The sequence below is a fragment of the Callorhinus ursinus genome, unplaced genomic scaffold (genome assembly GCF_003265705.2).
Source record: "Callorhinus ursinus isolate GAN/ISIS: 27379988/994484 unplaced genomic scaffold, GSC_fseal_2.0 scaffold47, whole genome shotgun sequence".
Classification (NCBI taxonomy): Eukaryota; Metazoa; Chordata; class Mammalia; order Carnivora; family Otariidae; genus Callorhinus; species Callorhinus ursinus.
In genome coordinates this window covers 6560643-6575213 of record NW_027397109.1, presented here as the reverse complement: position 1 = coordinate 6575213, position 14571 = coordinate 6560643, and the positions used below count along the sequence as shown (strand labels likewise).

The window sequence follows — 14571 nt, the reverse complement described above, 5'->3', positions numbered from 1 at the left end:
GTGAAGGGTTTAAAGTCAAGGTCCAGATTGAGTTTTGTTTGTTTTTGCACAGGAATGTTCAGTTGCTCTAGCAGCATTTGCTGAAAAGACTGTCTTTGCTTCGTTGTATTGTCTTTGCTCCTTTGTGGTTGCCTGTGTTTAAAAAATGTTTATTTCTATCACTACTCTAGAAACCTGATACTATAGAGGTTTTTTTAAAGATTTTATTTATTAGAGAGAGAGAGAGAGAGCATGGGGAAGGGGCAGAGGGAGAAGCAGACTCCCCACTGAGCAAGGAGCCAGATGCAATGTGGGGCTTGATCCCAGGACCCTGAGATCATGACCTGAGCCACCCAGGTGCCCCAGTACTATAGAATTTAAAGCTTTAAGAGCTACCCCTCCCCCCCAAACACTCCCTTTCCTTCCATTTTCCCCTCTTCTTAAAGCTGTAAGAACTCAGGCCTTTGTGTGGTAAATAGGGAGTGAGAGTCATTTCTCAGACTTACACGGAGTTAACTGCAGGATTATTAACCTGGGGTATCCAAAACAAGCTCTGTCCTCCATCCCCACGCAGACGCCTCACCACCGTGTCATGAAAGAAATGCTGGCTTGAATGCGTGAAACAAAGCTATGATACCTACCATTGGCCTCTAGAGTAGAAGCTGGATTTTCAGAGGCTTGAGTGGACAGGGATTGGGCTGTGTGTGCTCTTGTCCCCCTCATCACTGGCCTCGCTGCCGTCCGCTGGTGGCCTTCTCTTGTGACTGCAGCTCGACTGGGTTGCCCTAACTCAGTAGACCTTCATCATTTAAAGCCTGCTTGAATCTTCAGGGTGGTATGTGGGTGTAAGATACTACACAGTAAACATGGTAAGTTAAAATGGTTCAAAATATCTTTGTTTAGAATGAGATTCCACAACAAATCAGGAATCTTGACTAAAAAAACCTAGAGGGAAATGACCTTGTGGGCCATATTTGGCCCACAGATTTATTTTGGCTCGTATTTCTCTGTCTCTCATTCTAAAATTTGGATTAGTTGCTAACATTTAGAAATTAGGAGACTCTACACAAAAATAGCCCTCTTCCTCACTTTTCTTTAAAAATCAGAAGATCAGACCCCACTGGGCCTTTATTCCTCTGTGTCCTTCCCGAACCTGGCACACTTCCCCCATATTGCCCCCGTAAGTTTGTTTTTAGTTTTATTTTTGTCTTGGTTTGTGTTTTGGCGATCCGTTAAGACTGCGGCTTACGTTGGTTTTCCTATGGATTTGTGCTCCACTGTGAGAGCTGTATGTGGTCACACCGACTAGCATTAGGAAAGAGCACGGTGAGGGGCCGTGGATGTGGAGGCCTGCAGTGACGGTACCCGGGCACCTGCTGGGAGACGCCTTTAGAGAGAGCCCTTCCTACCCTTCCCCTGCAGGCAGGCCCAGGGCTGTGCTTGTAATGCTGCCCATTCAGTGCTTTATCTTTGTGTGCAAGCTTATCTTTTCTTTGTTCTTGACCTTTCAGATTTTCCTTGCCTGGTAGAGTGCCTTTAATGTGAGCGTTCAGGAGATATTTGGTGCCACATTTACATAAGACTTTGTTCATTTAAAGATAGTTGTGCACACATTCATTCTTCCTAATGCTGCCACGTTTGCTTCTTTACGTGTGGGGGCCGAAAGGGGATGCCTGGAAAGCTTAATTGACTCCCACAAGGTCAAACGTTATTAAAGGGCAGCGATGGAGTTTAGATCCTTTGCTGACTGCAAATAAGGGTGTTCTCTTTCCACAGCCACTGTTGCCCATTCAAACCGCCAACTGTCCACCCGCGGACTCTTGATTTCAGCTTGATCACTTTGCTTATTGTTTTACGTACAGGTATCAGATTACTACCAACAGTTTTTGCTCTACTTTGCCAAGCTTAATTCTCAGTTCTTTTGAAGTGCGTCTGACTTCTCAAAAAGGCATTTAGATTTCAGAATTCGACACTAATGGTTTGAGACACATACACACAGCTCTCATTTTTTACCACTAGAGGCCCAGTGTAATTCCCATGAAAAATCTGCTTTTTTGAATGGACTCTTTAAAATACAAAGCACCTAATCCTTGAACTTAATTGGATGAAAATCAGCAAAGCCTATACAAAACGAATTAGGAGAGAGACCTAATATGGGATTGTAGTGACCATATGTCCTCTGAGAGCCAGGGCCAGGTCAGTGTACGCTGGTGATCTTGGCCTAATGATCAGCACATTTTCTCTTTCATCTCAGAAGGTCCTGCTCCAGACAACAAATTCTCTGGAAACCCTACCTCTAGGTATATGAGAATGTTAATTTAAATATTTGTGAATAAGGTTATTTTGAAACTATTACCAGTTATGGTCTCTTGACAGTTAGGCAACCCGTATTTTCTTTGAAATATTTTCAGCACAAAAGGGTAAGAAAAGTCCTCTACAAAGAACTGAAATGCTGCACAAATCAGTATTAAGAAATAGCTATCGATCTGGAGTAGTGACTGTCTGTCGATGTGGCTGAAAGACCTATTTAATGATGTACATGAATGTAAACAGTTACCGGGAAGAACCCTGACTTAAAGAGAATGTTGGCCTTCATTGCATCGCCAAGGACATTTGCTAATGCAGACTGTAGACTGTACTCATTACTTGAAGATTCGGTGTCGGTTATTCCCAGCTGGGCTGAAAGTTCCTGGGAATAGCGTGACCTTGATATTTATTAGCCCCTCTCAGATTTACCATAGAATGAGTCACAGTCCTGAAGCATGTCGCAGTGCAGGAGATGGCTTTTCCGGATTCCGGTGTTATGGGGGTACGTTTTAGAACAAAGATTAGGGGCTGTTCTACGGACACTGGAAATTAAGTGAAATCACAGGGCTATTGTATGCATCTTAAAAGGCTTCCTTGAGTGTTTTTAAGCCAAGGAATGACCTTGTGATTATGAAATAACCCGTATGCGCACCGATTTAGTGTTTTCTTCTGCGGTACTTTTTAACTTTCCATTTTATAATATTCTTTGAAAGAATGTGCCAAATTATAGATTATTGAAATACTTTAAAATAATGAAGTCCTCTTAAAATTTAAATTTGATAGTATTCAAAATATTCTTTATAACAAAAAGTATTTGCTACCACATGGAATTACTAAAATGAACTATTATGAATTTCCTATCCTTAACTATTTTTATTTATAGCGGAATTGGAGGTTTGTTTTTATAAGATGGAAACAGTTAACTGGTTGCAATGTGGTGTTCTCTTCTAATGCTCCAAATACAGTTTGACTCAGTGAAGGTAGAAGCCTGTAACATTCGAATACTGTACCTTCGACCATATCAGGGGGGATGGGTAGAAGAACGTCAGGGCATGACTTTAGAATTATATGTGACTGTTTTATAAAACTAGCACATAAGACTTTTTTCTAAAACATAAGTTTTATAAAATTAGCACGTAAGATTACATAAGATCTTAGCATTCTTCATGTTGAAGGAACCTCTTGTACAATATAGTCATTTTATAAACGAGAAAACTTGAGATCCAACAAATTCAAGTGACTCCTCCAAGGTCTTACAAAACTTACTAGTAGCATAAAGGCAATAAATGTCTCCTTGTAGTCTTATTTCTTAATGTTTATTTTACATTGTTATATCTATACCATCCCCTAGGGAAATAGTTTTATTTCTATTACCTTTAACTTGCTAAACACTTACTTTAGTCATGCAGTTATATATCTTAAGGGTAGAGGACTTCATTCCTCTTGAATCCAGGAAATTGCCCGGAGTCCAGAAATTAAATCTTACCTGCGTCTTACTTGCTTAATGGAGAACATTGTAGTGAACAGAAAATTGGCCATAATATGGAGAAAAGAGGTATAATGGATAGAAGACGTAGATGTTCCACATAACGATCCAGCTGTTTCTCATTCAAGTGCCCAAGAGCAGAATGGTCCAATTTCCTCTCACCTACAGCATACATACCTTCTTAAATGCAACAGGCATCTTTAAAGGGGGGGAAAAAAGGTAGGCAAAGTCCAAATAGTAGCAAGGAAACTAGGAACCAGTCAAGATAAAAACAAAGATAATTTGAGAACTTTGCAAAGGATTTGAAAAGCAAAAGCAAATGCCTACAATACTACAAAGGGAGAAATGAGATCCGAAAGCACTAAGATCACTTGATGTGAACAGGTGGAAAGGTGATTGGGGTAAAAGTGGAGGGGGCTAGCTGGCGGTTGGGGAAGGTGTTGTGAGCTCTCCAAGGGCCCGGCCCATTGGGATGGGGAGAGGGAAGTCTGACCACTGGGACCAGCGCCCAGCCTTCCCTTCTGGCGTTTCCCTCCCCACCTCCGTTGCAGGAACCACAGATGGTTCCTGGATCATTTGTCCCTAACTTGGCCTTAATGTCTGTCTCATTGAAATTTTTGTTTTGAATTACACTTTATATTCCCTCTTCTTAATTCTGAGGGTGCTTGTAACTCATATATAAAAAAAAAAAGTTTCCCTGAAATCTGCATTTCCCCCTTCCTCTCTTCTCCCACCGCACTGAGGGTAAAAAGAAAAAGTTTCCTGACCTTTCCACCAGAGCCATATATAATAAGTTTTTGTATAGAAGTTGACAGAGAGATTGGTAAATGTGCTGAATGACCAAAAGGTACCAGTAGAAACCGATCTGGGCAGGGTATTAATGTCACCATTAGTCCCCTTAGGTGGAGGGGCACAGCCTCCCCTGTAGACATTCTGTTTCCTCACCTGTACAGCACCTATGTCTGCATTTGCCCTTTTAGAAAAGGAGCTCTTCACTGGCATTTACTGAGATTTTTCTTAGGATCATAACAGGTGTATATTCCACCCAGTCTGTCAGGTACGTGGCTTCCTTATCTAAAATGTTTATTTTGTAGTAATATTAGGGTGATGCAGGAGGGGAAGGGCACCAGCTAGTCTGGACATAGACTTGGCCTTATTTTTAACAAAATAAGTGCTGTCCCCCAAACACCCATGCTGTCGCCTGCGCGCTCTCTGCCCCTCTCTCTCATCTTGCAAAAGATTTCTTCATTTAAAAAAAAAAGGATATAACACAGCATATTCATTCGGACTTGTAGAGGTTAGCCAGAAGGTGCCTACGACAACTTTACTATAGTTCAAAGTCTTGGTCTATTATGGTTCCAGGGGGTTTTATAAGGCTTCCATAAAACGCCGTTAGTCAATGTCAACAATTTTCTTTTCTTGCTGTTTATGCCTTGAGCACACACATGCTGTATTTCAGGTAAAGCTTACCTAGACGTCATGATGAAGGTCATGGCCACAGACAGCCTCTAAAAGATGTTGAGAAACGTAGTCCTGAAAAGGTTTGGGGGTGTGGTGTCCTGGTGAGCGTGTGAGAAGAACCAGTCATGCGTGGAAGACCGTGCACTCCACGGGACTTCCCTAGGCGCTCGCTCTCCGTGGGTAGGGTTTTGATCCCCGAGAGTAAGATGTGCAGTTAGGTATTTGGTTTTCTAGGGAGTAAAGGACAAATAACTACATCCTTTGTCTGGAAGGATCTTTATTTTTCCTCAAATATACTGCTGATTTTTACATTTAAAAATGCATGCTAGCCAGAGGAGCCCAGCCCTGCCCCGGTATATTAGTTACCAAGTGTATCCTGCCTGTCAGTCCTCATCCACCGTGCTCTTCTGCATTGAAGTCATGCAACAATTTCTTGATACCTGCTGTGCATGAAGACTTTACGGTCCATCATAAATTTACCAAATACCTGCTGAGTGTCTTGTGTCAGGCATGAGCTCGACTCTGAAGATACTAAGGTAGCGAACGTGTGTGCACTGGTTCCCTCAGCCTGCTCTCCAGAGCTCTCTGTCTCCTCCGTCTGTTGGGGCCGCCAGAACAAAAATACTGTCGCCTGGGTGGCTGAAGCAGCAGACATGCATTCCTCACAGTGCTGGGGGCCGGAAGTCCCAGATGGAGGTGTCGGTAGAGTCAGGGTCTGGTGAGGACCCTCTCCCTGGTTTACAGACCTGCTTTCTTGCTGTGTCCTGCCGTCGGGGGGAGGCGGGGGAGAGTGCGCTCTGGGCCCTTCATTGAAGCCCTCCTCTGGGCCCCCATCCCACCATGGCAGCCCCACCCTCACAATTTCCTCTAAACTCCGTCCCCTCCCATAGGCCACTCCACACCCTCACATTGAGAGCGCCTCAGCATGTGAATTTGGGGGGCACAGACACCCAGCCCGTTATACTCTCCTTATGAGACTTCCTGGCACTATCATTCTGGGGCTCCCTTTCTTCTCTGCCATACCCCTTGTTTCCAGGATGCTGTGTGATGATCCTTCCAGATAGATTCCCTCGTTCTAGAAGGGCACATCCTTTCATAGCTGGGAAAGACTGAGTATGAGGTGAGACAGTGCTCGACTGCTTGAAAACATCTCTTCTGCCCACCTACTTGATGGATCATTTGCTTGGGAGAATTGTACGTTGGGAATAATTTTCACTCCCGCCACTTATTTCTAGATGGCCTTTTTTTCTCGTCTTTGGAAGTTTTCAGATTGCTTTCTCTGTGTTCTGAATTTGTGTTCTTTGTACCAAGTAGTTGGGGTTTGATTCAGGCAACTGGTCCTTTCATTCTGAACCCATTTTCTATATTGTTATTTTCTCCCCGGTGTGCTTTCTTGCTATGGAATGAATACTTTTCTGTTTTCTGGTTTTGTTGTCGTTTCTGTTTTCTGGGATATTCTTCAACTTTATCTTCAAACTCTTCTCTTTTGTGTTGCTATTTTATGTTTATTTTCAAGAGCTTTTTCGGTTTTCTGATTTTCTAACAGTATTCAGTTTTTGTTGCATGGGTGTATTATCTTCTGTGTGGATGCCTTCTAGGTTTGTCTTTTGTTTCTCTTGTTGAGTTTTCCTTCTGTTCACTACATTGTTTCTCTTTCCAGCAAGCTTTTGTCTCTTTGTCTCCATCTCTCCCATTGGAACAGTCTTTCAGCTGCCTGATGGTCCTTGGCTGTTGATCCTCACCGAAGACTACAGCAGTGAAAAAGCTAACTGGAAACTCTGTAAGGCAAGATTTCTTAAACCAGTATCTTTGCTGTAGTGATCCAGCCATTTGGCTGGTGCTTTCTGTGGGAGGACTCTAGCTATGTATGGCCACTGTGTAGTGGACCCAGTCTCCTACTCGGGATGGACAGTGGAGGGTAAGTATTTTGGGACTAGTTGGGAAAAGGGCTGGGAACCCTCCTCTTCAGACATTCGTTTCCCTCCAGCTGTCGGCCTTGATCTCACCCCTACCCAGGTGTTCAGATTGCATTTCTGGAGAAAATGAAGTTCAGGTTTACGTGCTTACCAGTGAACTAACGCAAGAGAAGTGAGGGGAAAGGACCTGTAGACAGTTATATTCAGGAATAACTGCCATAAATGATATGATCATGTTAAGAAACCTCCAGTATTTGCTACTTGCCCGTCCTGATCTAGTTACAATTGGGAGGCAGTCCTATATGAATTTTGGCAACACCCCCATCATCTAAATGGCAGAGTAACTCGGAGCACGTCCTTGAAGATGCTGGACATCTGCTGCCACCCTCCTTACCCCACTCCTGTGATGGGGAGAGGGCAGTGTATCCTGGCCATGTCAGGAGGGGATGAGGGGGTGTCACTGCTCCACGGTCATCCAGTCCCACTGGGCGCGGTACTGGACCTCACCCCTGCCTTTCATAGCGCCTTTCCTGGGGTTCTGAAGGGCCATAGACGTCCTCTTCCTTTGCTCAAGTGCATTTCCTCCGAATTTGGGGGCATCTCTTACCCCCTCCCTGTGCCACCTCTCCCATTCTCTTGGTTCTTGTGAGTTTATTCCTTTTTTCTTTCTTTCTTCTCTTCAAAGAGATATTTGGGAAGAGAGAATCATGTGGGTTCTGCCACTTCATTTTTAGCCACAGGCCTCCAATTTGTATTTTAAGAAGACCATTCTTGCTACTGTGCCGAAGGGCCCTGAGGGAAGAACAACAGAATTCTGCAGGGAGCCCTGTCGGGAAGCCCCCTCCCGGCTGGGCTGGGTGGTGGTGGCTCTCTTGCAGGGGGTGGGGGGGGGGGGGGGGGGGGCAGGAAAGAACACCTCCTGCTTTCAGGCTGTTCTGACCTAATTTTGGGAGAAGCAACCTGTAAGATTCAGTGTGTTCACTGGAAACAGAGGGACCTTTCAAACAAGTCATGGTTCTTCATGTCCACTATTAGAAATTTGGAAGTTGTAGGGCGCCTGGGTGGCTCAGTTGGTTGAGCGACTGCCTTCGGCTCAGGTCATGATCCTGGAGTCCCGGGATCGAGTCCCACATCGGGCTCCCTGCTCAGCGGGGAGCCTGCTTCTCCCTCTGACCCTTTTCCCTCTCGTGTGCTCTCTGTCTCTCATTCTCTCTTTCTCAAATAAATAAATCTTTAAAAAAAAAAAAGGAAATTTGGAAGTTGTAAGTGGACAAAATGGAACTAATATGTATTATAACAAACGTATACGAAGTGATGACGTAGCTTCCCATCGTCCTGCACGCCGGTGGTTATTTCACTTGTTCCCAGCCCTGGAGCCCTGGCTGCTGTTGACTTGGCTGTGTTGGAAGGAGCACTGCTGTGGTCTTTGCGTCCCCCCCCCACCCCCCCACGGATGGCGTCCTCAGGCTCGGATGGCACGCCCGCTGTAGGGTGCACATCATGAAGGCTGACCTTGCGAAAACTGGAAGGGCCTCCAGGCTCTGGCTGGGGCACGCAGCGGTGAGGGGGGAGGGCCGGACAGGCTGTGCTTGCTTCATGTCCTTAGCACCTTGTGGACAGGATTCATTTTTCCTGGCTTGGCAGCCTCACAGGACACTTCTGTCCCCATGCGGTGCAGTTGGTGCCCAGGACGCAGCCTGGCTACCCTAGAAGATGAACGGGAACACACGGGGCAGGAAATTCCGGAAACCTCTTTTTTGTTGTAACCCATATGAAAAGAAAGGCAAATGATCAGGGTCCTAGGCCAGCCCCTGCCTCGGGCGTTTAGGTTAATGTAGTGTTTCTCCTCGCCCACTCTGTGGCCTTGAGCCGGGCCTTGGAGGAGCTCAGGCCTCCCTTGCTTCACGCTTTCCCCACTAAGCAGGCCCCAGACCCCTGCTTTGCTTCCGGCCATGGTGCAGCTTACCGTGGCTCACAGGGGCGAGCGCAGCCTGTGCTGGGTGCCCGTGCTGGGTGCACGTCGGTCAGAAGCACCCTGCGTTGGCCCGCGGCCTCCTGGCACGGGTGCGCTCCAAGGTTGCATGTGCTCTGCTTCTGCTCTTGCTTCTGTTAAACTTTGCCTTTGCTAATTAATTGTACGACTTGGAAATGATGTCAGTGGCTAATTCCTTGTCCCCATGTCCTGTGTTGGTCACAGACCATGTGGGAAGCAAAGTTGAAAAGAGTGAGGGCCCTTCCGAGATGTTGTCATTCCGTGCTAAGTCCTCCTCTGCGGACAGACCTCGTCCAGGAGAGGAGAGCCGAGTTCGAGAAGGTCAGCGTTCGCCCAACTCGCAGCTCCCTGAGAATTAAGTGAGCAAGTGGATGTGGGTGGAGGCCTTGCACAGAACCCGGCCTGCATTCCTCACCCTCTCCCTCCCTCCCTCCCTCCCTTCCTCCCTTCCTCTCTCTCTCTCTCTCTCTCATTCTTTGGAAGTGGTTCCCTTCTTTTTACTCTTACTGGGTTTTATTTATTGGTAGCTTGTAGTATTGTACAGAAGAAAATGGGATGTAAAAATGCTAACCTGTGTTTTTCTGTTATGGTGATTGCCGTGTGTCAGGAAAGAAAAAAGTAACAAATAAGACTTTCCAAAGGCAGAGAAACTGCTTGGTTCAAATACATATCACCCTATCAAGAGTTAGTATTTAGCATATGAACAAAACCCCAAAAACGAACCACAAATGAAACAGGACTCATCGACCACATACCAACTTCGAGTGTTATTAAGATGTTTTTTTGTAGGTTTTTATTCTTCGTTCTAGAAGGCGTTGTAGACACTCATCATCTCGTCACTCGGATGTACTGGGGAACTAAGTACATTCCCTGTCTGATTTGAGGGAACATTCCCCATTGGGGCTGATGGGCCTCCAACCTTTGTCCTCCTTGCCCCCAGACCTGTATCATAGGGCAGGGGTGAGTTGGTGGAATGATGAGCCCCTTTGCATTGCCTGCCTCTTAGCTCAACATTCTGAGCCTGCCGGAGACCCGGTGCTGAGCAGACAGGACCCCCCCGCCCCCGCCTGCACAGAGGCTGTGGGGGGTGCACTTGACACGAGGGACAAGCAGGCGTTGAAAGGATTTTCACGTGCGCACTTGCAGTGACCTTGCAGCATCTTGGTCTCACCGACAGCGTGCCCTTCCAGACGGCCAGCCTCTTCCTTTCTCTTTAGCTCACCGGCAGTGGTATTAATCCTGCATCAGGTCATGCTTGTGGAGTTTTCCTTTTCACCCTGTCGATGCAGTTTATTCCTAGACAGGGGTAGCCGCAGGGCCTGCTGTTCCAGAAAGGCAGCGGCTCCCGTTGGGTGCCAGTCTTTGAGGGAGGAGGGGACTTGGTTGTTTGGGGTCCTCACATGGGCTTGGTGGGGACCCAGGGTGGCCTTCTCTTCCAGTTACGCCGATTTGGGACACTGGGATCTCAAGATTACACTTTTTGTGTATGAAAACTTTCTCATAATTCTGTTTGCCTGCATAATTAATACTGGCCAACTCTGGTTATTGATGAGTCTTCTTTCTTGAAGTAGTTGATATTTATTCTTCTTCTGATCTCATTGGACTGCTGGAGATTGGGCTTTACCCTAAGGCCTCTGGTATGCTGTGGCTCGTTTGCAAAGATTTCTAGTATTTAGGGTTTTGTTTCTGTTTTTGTTTTTTTAGGACTATGCAGGTGTGTAAGGAGAGGCAAGAAGAGAGGGACAGAGTCACATAATACTAAAATAGCCATTTTTGTTTGATTTTCTCTTAACAGATGCAGCAGCTTTTTTATGAGAATTACGAACAGAACAAAAAGGGGTACATTCGAGATCTCCATAACAGTAAAATCCACCGAGCCATCACCCTGCACCCCAACAAAAACCCGCCCTACCAGTACCGGCTGCACAGTTACATGCTCAGCCGAAAGATCGCCGACCTTCGCCACCGCACCATCCAGCTGCACCGGGAGATCGTCCTGATGGGCCGGTACAGCAACACCGAGATTCACAAAGAAGACCTGCAGCTGGGGAGCCCTCCTTCCTTCATGCGGTTTCAGCCCCGCCAACGGGAGGAGATTCTGGAATGGGAGTTTCTGACCGGGAAGTACTTGTACTCGGCCGCCGAGGGCCAGCCCCCTCGCAGAGGGATGGACTCCGCTCAGAGGGAGGCCCTGGATGACATTGTCATGCAGGTCATGGAGATGATCAACGCCAACGCCAAGACCAGAGGGCGCATCATCGACTTCAAGGAGATACAGTACGGCTACCGCCGGGTGAATCCCACGTACGGGGCCGAGTACATCCTGGACCTGCTGCTGCTGTACAAGAGGCACAAGGGGAAGAAGGTGACCGTGCCCGTGCGGAGACACGCGTACCTGCAGCAGACCTTCAGCAGGATCCAGTTTGCGGAGCACGAGGAGCTGGACGCCAGGGACTTGGCCAGGAAAATCAATCAGGAGTCCGGGTCCCTGTCCTTTCTCTCCAACTCCCTGAAGAGGCTCGTCCCCTTTCAGCTCCCCGGCTCAAAGGACGAGCGCAGGGAACCCAAAGAGAAGAAGATAAACATCCTGATTCCGTTGTCCGGGCGTTTCGACATGTTTGCGAGATTTATGGGAAACTTTGAGAAGACGTGTCTCATTCCCAATCAGAACGTCAAGCTCGTGGTTCTGCTTTTCAATTCTGACTCCAACCCCGACAAGGCCAAGCAGGTTGAACTCATGAGAGATTACCGCGTTAAGTACCCCAAAGCGGACATGCAGATTCTGCCCGTGTCTGGGGAGTTTTCCAGAGCTCTGGCCCTTGAAGTGGGGTCTTCCCAGTTCAGCAACGAGTCTTTGCTCTTTTTCTGTGACGTGGACCTCGTCTTTACCACAGACTTCCTTCAGCGGTGTCGAGCAAACACAGTTCTGGGGCAACAAATATATTTTCCAATCATCTTTAGCCAGTACGATCCAAAGATTGTTTATAGTGGGAAAGTTCCCAGCGATAACCATTTTGCCTTCACTCAGAAGACTGGCTTCTGGAGAAACTATGGGTTTGGCATTACTTGCATTTACAAGGGAGATCTTGTCCGAGTCGGTGGCTTTGACGTTTCCATCCAAGGCTGGGGGCTCGAGGATGTGGACCTTTTCAACAAGGTTGTCCAGGCAGGTTTGAAGACGTTCAGGAGCCAAGAAGTAGGAGTGGTCCATGTCCACCATCCTGTCTTTTGTGATCCCAATCTCGATCCTAAACAGTATAAAATGTGCTTGGGGTCCAAAGCATCCACGTATGGGTCCACACAGCAGCTGGCTGAAATGTGGCTGGAGAAACACGACCCAAGTTACAGTAAAAACGGCAATAATGGCTCAGTGAGGACAGCCTAACATCCAGCTCTGCTGGAAGAGATGTTTTTAATTATCTAATTTATTTTTCAAAAGTTTTTTGTATGATCAGTTTTTGAAGTCCATACAAGGATATATTTTACACATGATTTTCTTACAAAGGACTCCTTGATGATTGAGCTTTTTGAACAAAAATGTGATCATGTTTGCCTTTGAACACATTTTCTTGCTGAACGTTGTGTAGCAGACCTGCTTAATGATGACTTGAAATGTACCTGATGAACAAAACTCTTGTTGTTTGGTTTTGTTTTTTTACGCATTTCCTTTTCAGAACCCCCCACCCCCTTGCTACAGTCCTCTGGCTGAAAACATGAACGCTCCTGCAAAGTATTATTGTAACAAAACACTGTAACCCTGGTAAATGTTTTGTTGTAACTGTTAACATTGCACAGATTCTACCTTTTGTCTTTTTTTTTTTTTTTGATGACGATTTATTTTTTTTTTTTTAAAGCCCATTTTGTGTTCCAGTTGTAAAATAAGGAAATGTGATAATAACTGTATCATCATGGTCAGGAGAGCTTTCCAGAGTTGATTCTTTCCCCCAAACTTGTGCTCGTTGTGGTCACATAGTTAAAAACGAGGGGAGGAGAGGGACACTTAGATGTATGGGCTGTTCTTGTGGTCGTTCGTGCGGCTTAACGGACCTGGCATTAAATTCCAAGAAGGATTTGGTATTTTTTTTCCCCCTCTTCCTGACCCTTCTCTTTAAAGGGTAAACTATTATTAATATTTAGAATGGCAAAGAAGAATTATTGTAATACATCTAATGTACACAAGCTAAAACAGGAACAAAAACCCGCCCTAATGGAAGCATTGGGGGAAAACGTATTTTGGTTTTGTTCACTGCATCGTGTCTGCGTTACATTATTGGTGGCGATGGTTTCATTCCTTAATTACTGTTTTGTTTTATTCTTTGTATCCGAAATACCTTTAATTTATTTAATATCCATTGTTTAGAGTTCTGCCGTTTCTCCAGTACCTGTTAGTTATTAGTATTTATGTGTATCAGGAGTGTGTTTAGTGTTCTTTTATTTGCAGTAAACTGATCTCCAAAGATTTCCTTTTGAAAATGCTTTTTCCCTCCTCAATTTTTACATTCCTTCCTGTCTTACTAAATACTAAGTGTTCTTTGACAATTTTGGTGCTCGCATGCTTTGGGGACAAAAGTGAAATGCAGTCTGTCATGACACCAGAACGTTTGTTTTCAACTCACAGATCCAACGTGCCTTAATAAATTGTTGTTTTTTTTTTGTTGTTTCATTTAGATTTCAGTCAGTAATAGACTTGCCATTTTAATACACATCGTTGGAGATCTGCTTATTTGTAAATAGTCTGTTGCTCATTTGGGAAAATAAACCAGTGAACAGTATTTTTCTATTGTACTTTTCAGGACCATTTTGTCTCATTACTCCTGTTTTAGCTAAAGAATTGTATTACATTTGGAGAGTAAAACTCTGAAACACTGATTTCTAAAGGTTTCCAAGTTATTTGAGGGGAATATTTTGTGTAGACTGCAGTTTGGGAGTGATGTGAAGCTTTCAAGTGCCTCTTCCGCTATTGTCCCCTAGAATGAATTTTTCTTTTAAAGATTTTATTTTTTTTATTTATTTGACACACAGAGAGAGACACAGTGAGAGAGGGAACACAAGCAGGGGCAGTGGGAGAGGGAGAAGCAGGCTTCCCGCTGAGCAGGGAGCCCGATGCGGGGCTCGATCCCAGGACCCTGGGATCATGACCTGAGCCGAAGGCAGGCAGACGCTCAATGACTGAGCCACCCAGGCGCCCCCCACCCCGGCCCCCCGAATGAATTTTACTTTTGTTCCTCTTCAGCTTGCTGAATCTGTGTTCCCTAGAACAAGGGTCTTCAAACCCATTCTAAGCCTCATCCGGCTTCTTGGTACATGTGCACCTACCTGGCCCCAGAGTGGGACCGACTGGGCCCAGTAGAACCTGCATTTTAACAAGTGCCCACGTGAGGCTGTGTGCACGAACATTCTCAGGGTTTGGGGATAGATCTAACTACAGG

General features: G+C 45.7%; 1 protein-coding gene across 1 annotated transcript in view; it reads left to right on the top strand.

Annotated features, from left to right (window-relative positions):
* CHSY1 (chondroitin sulfate synthase 1) overlaps positions 1-13914 on the top strand; it is a 70284-nt gene extending 56370 nt beyond the window's left edge. The window contains exon 3 of the mRNA XM_025893091.2: positions 10938-13914. Coding sequence (XP_025748876.1) covers positions 10938-12527 — 1590 coding nt within the window. The 3' untranslated portion in view covers positions 12528-13914. The remainder of the gene's footprint in view (positions 1-10937) is intronic.
* Positions 13915-14571: the final 657 nt, after the last annotated feature.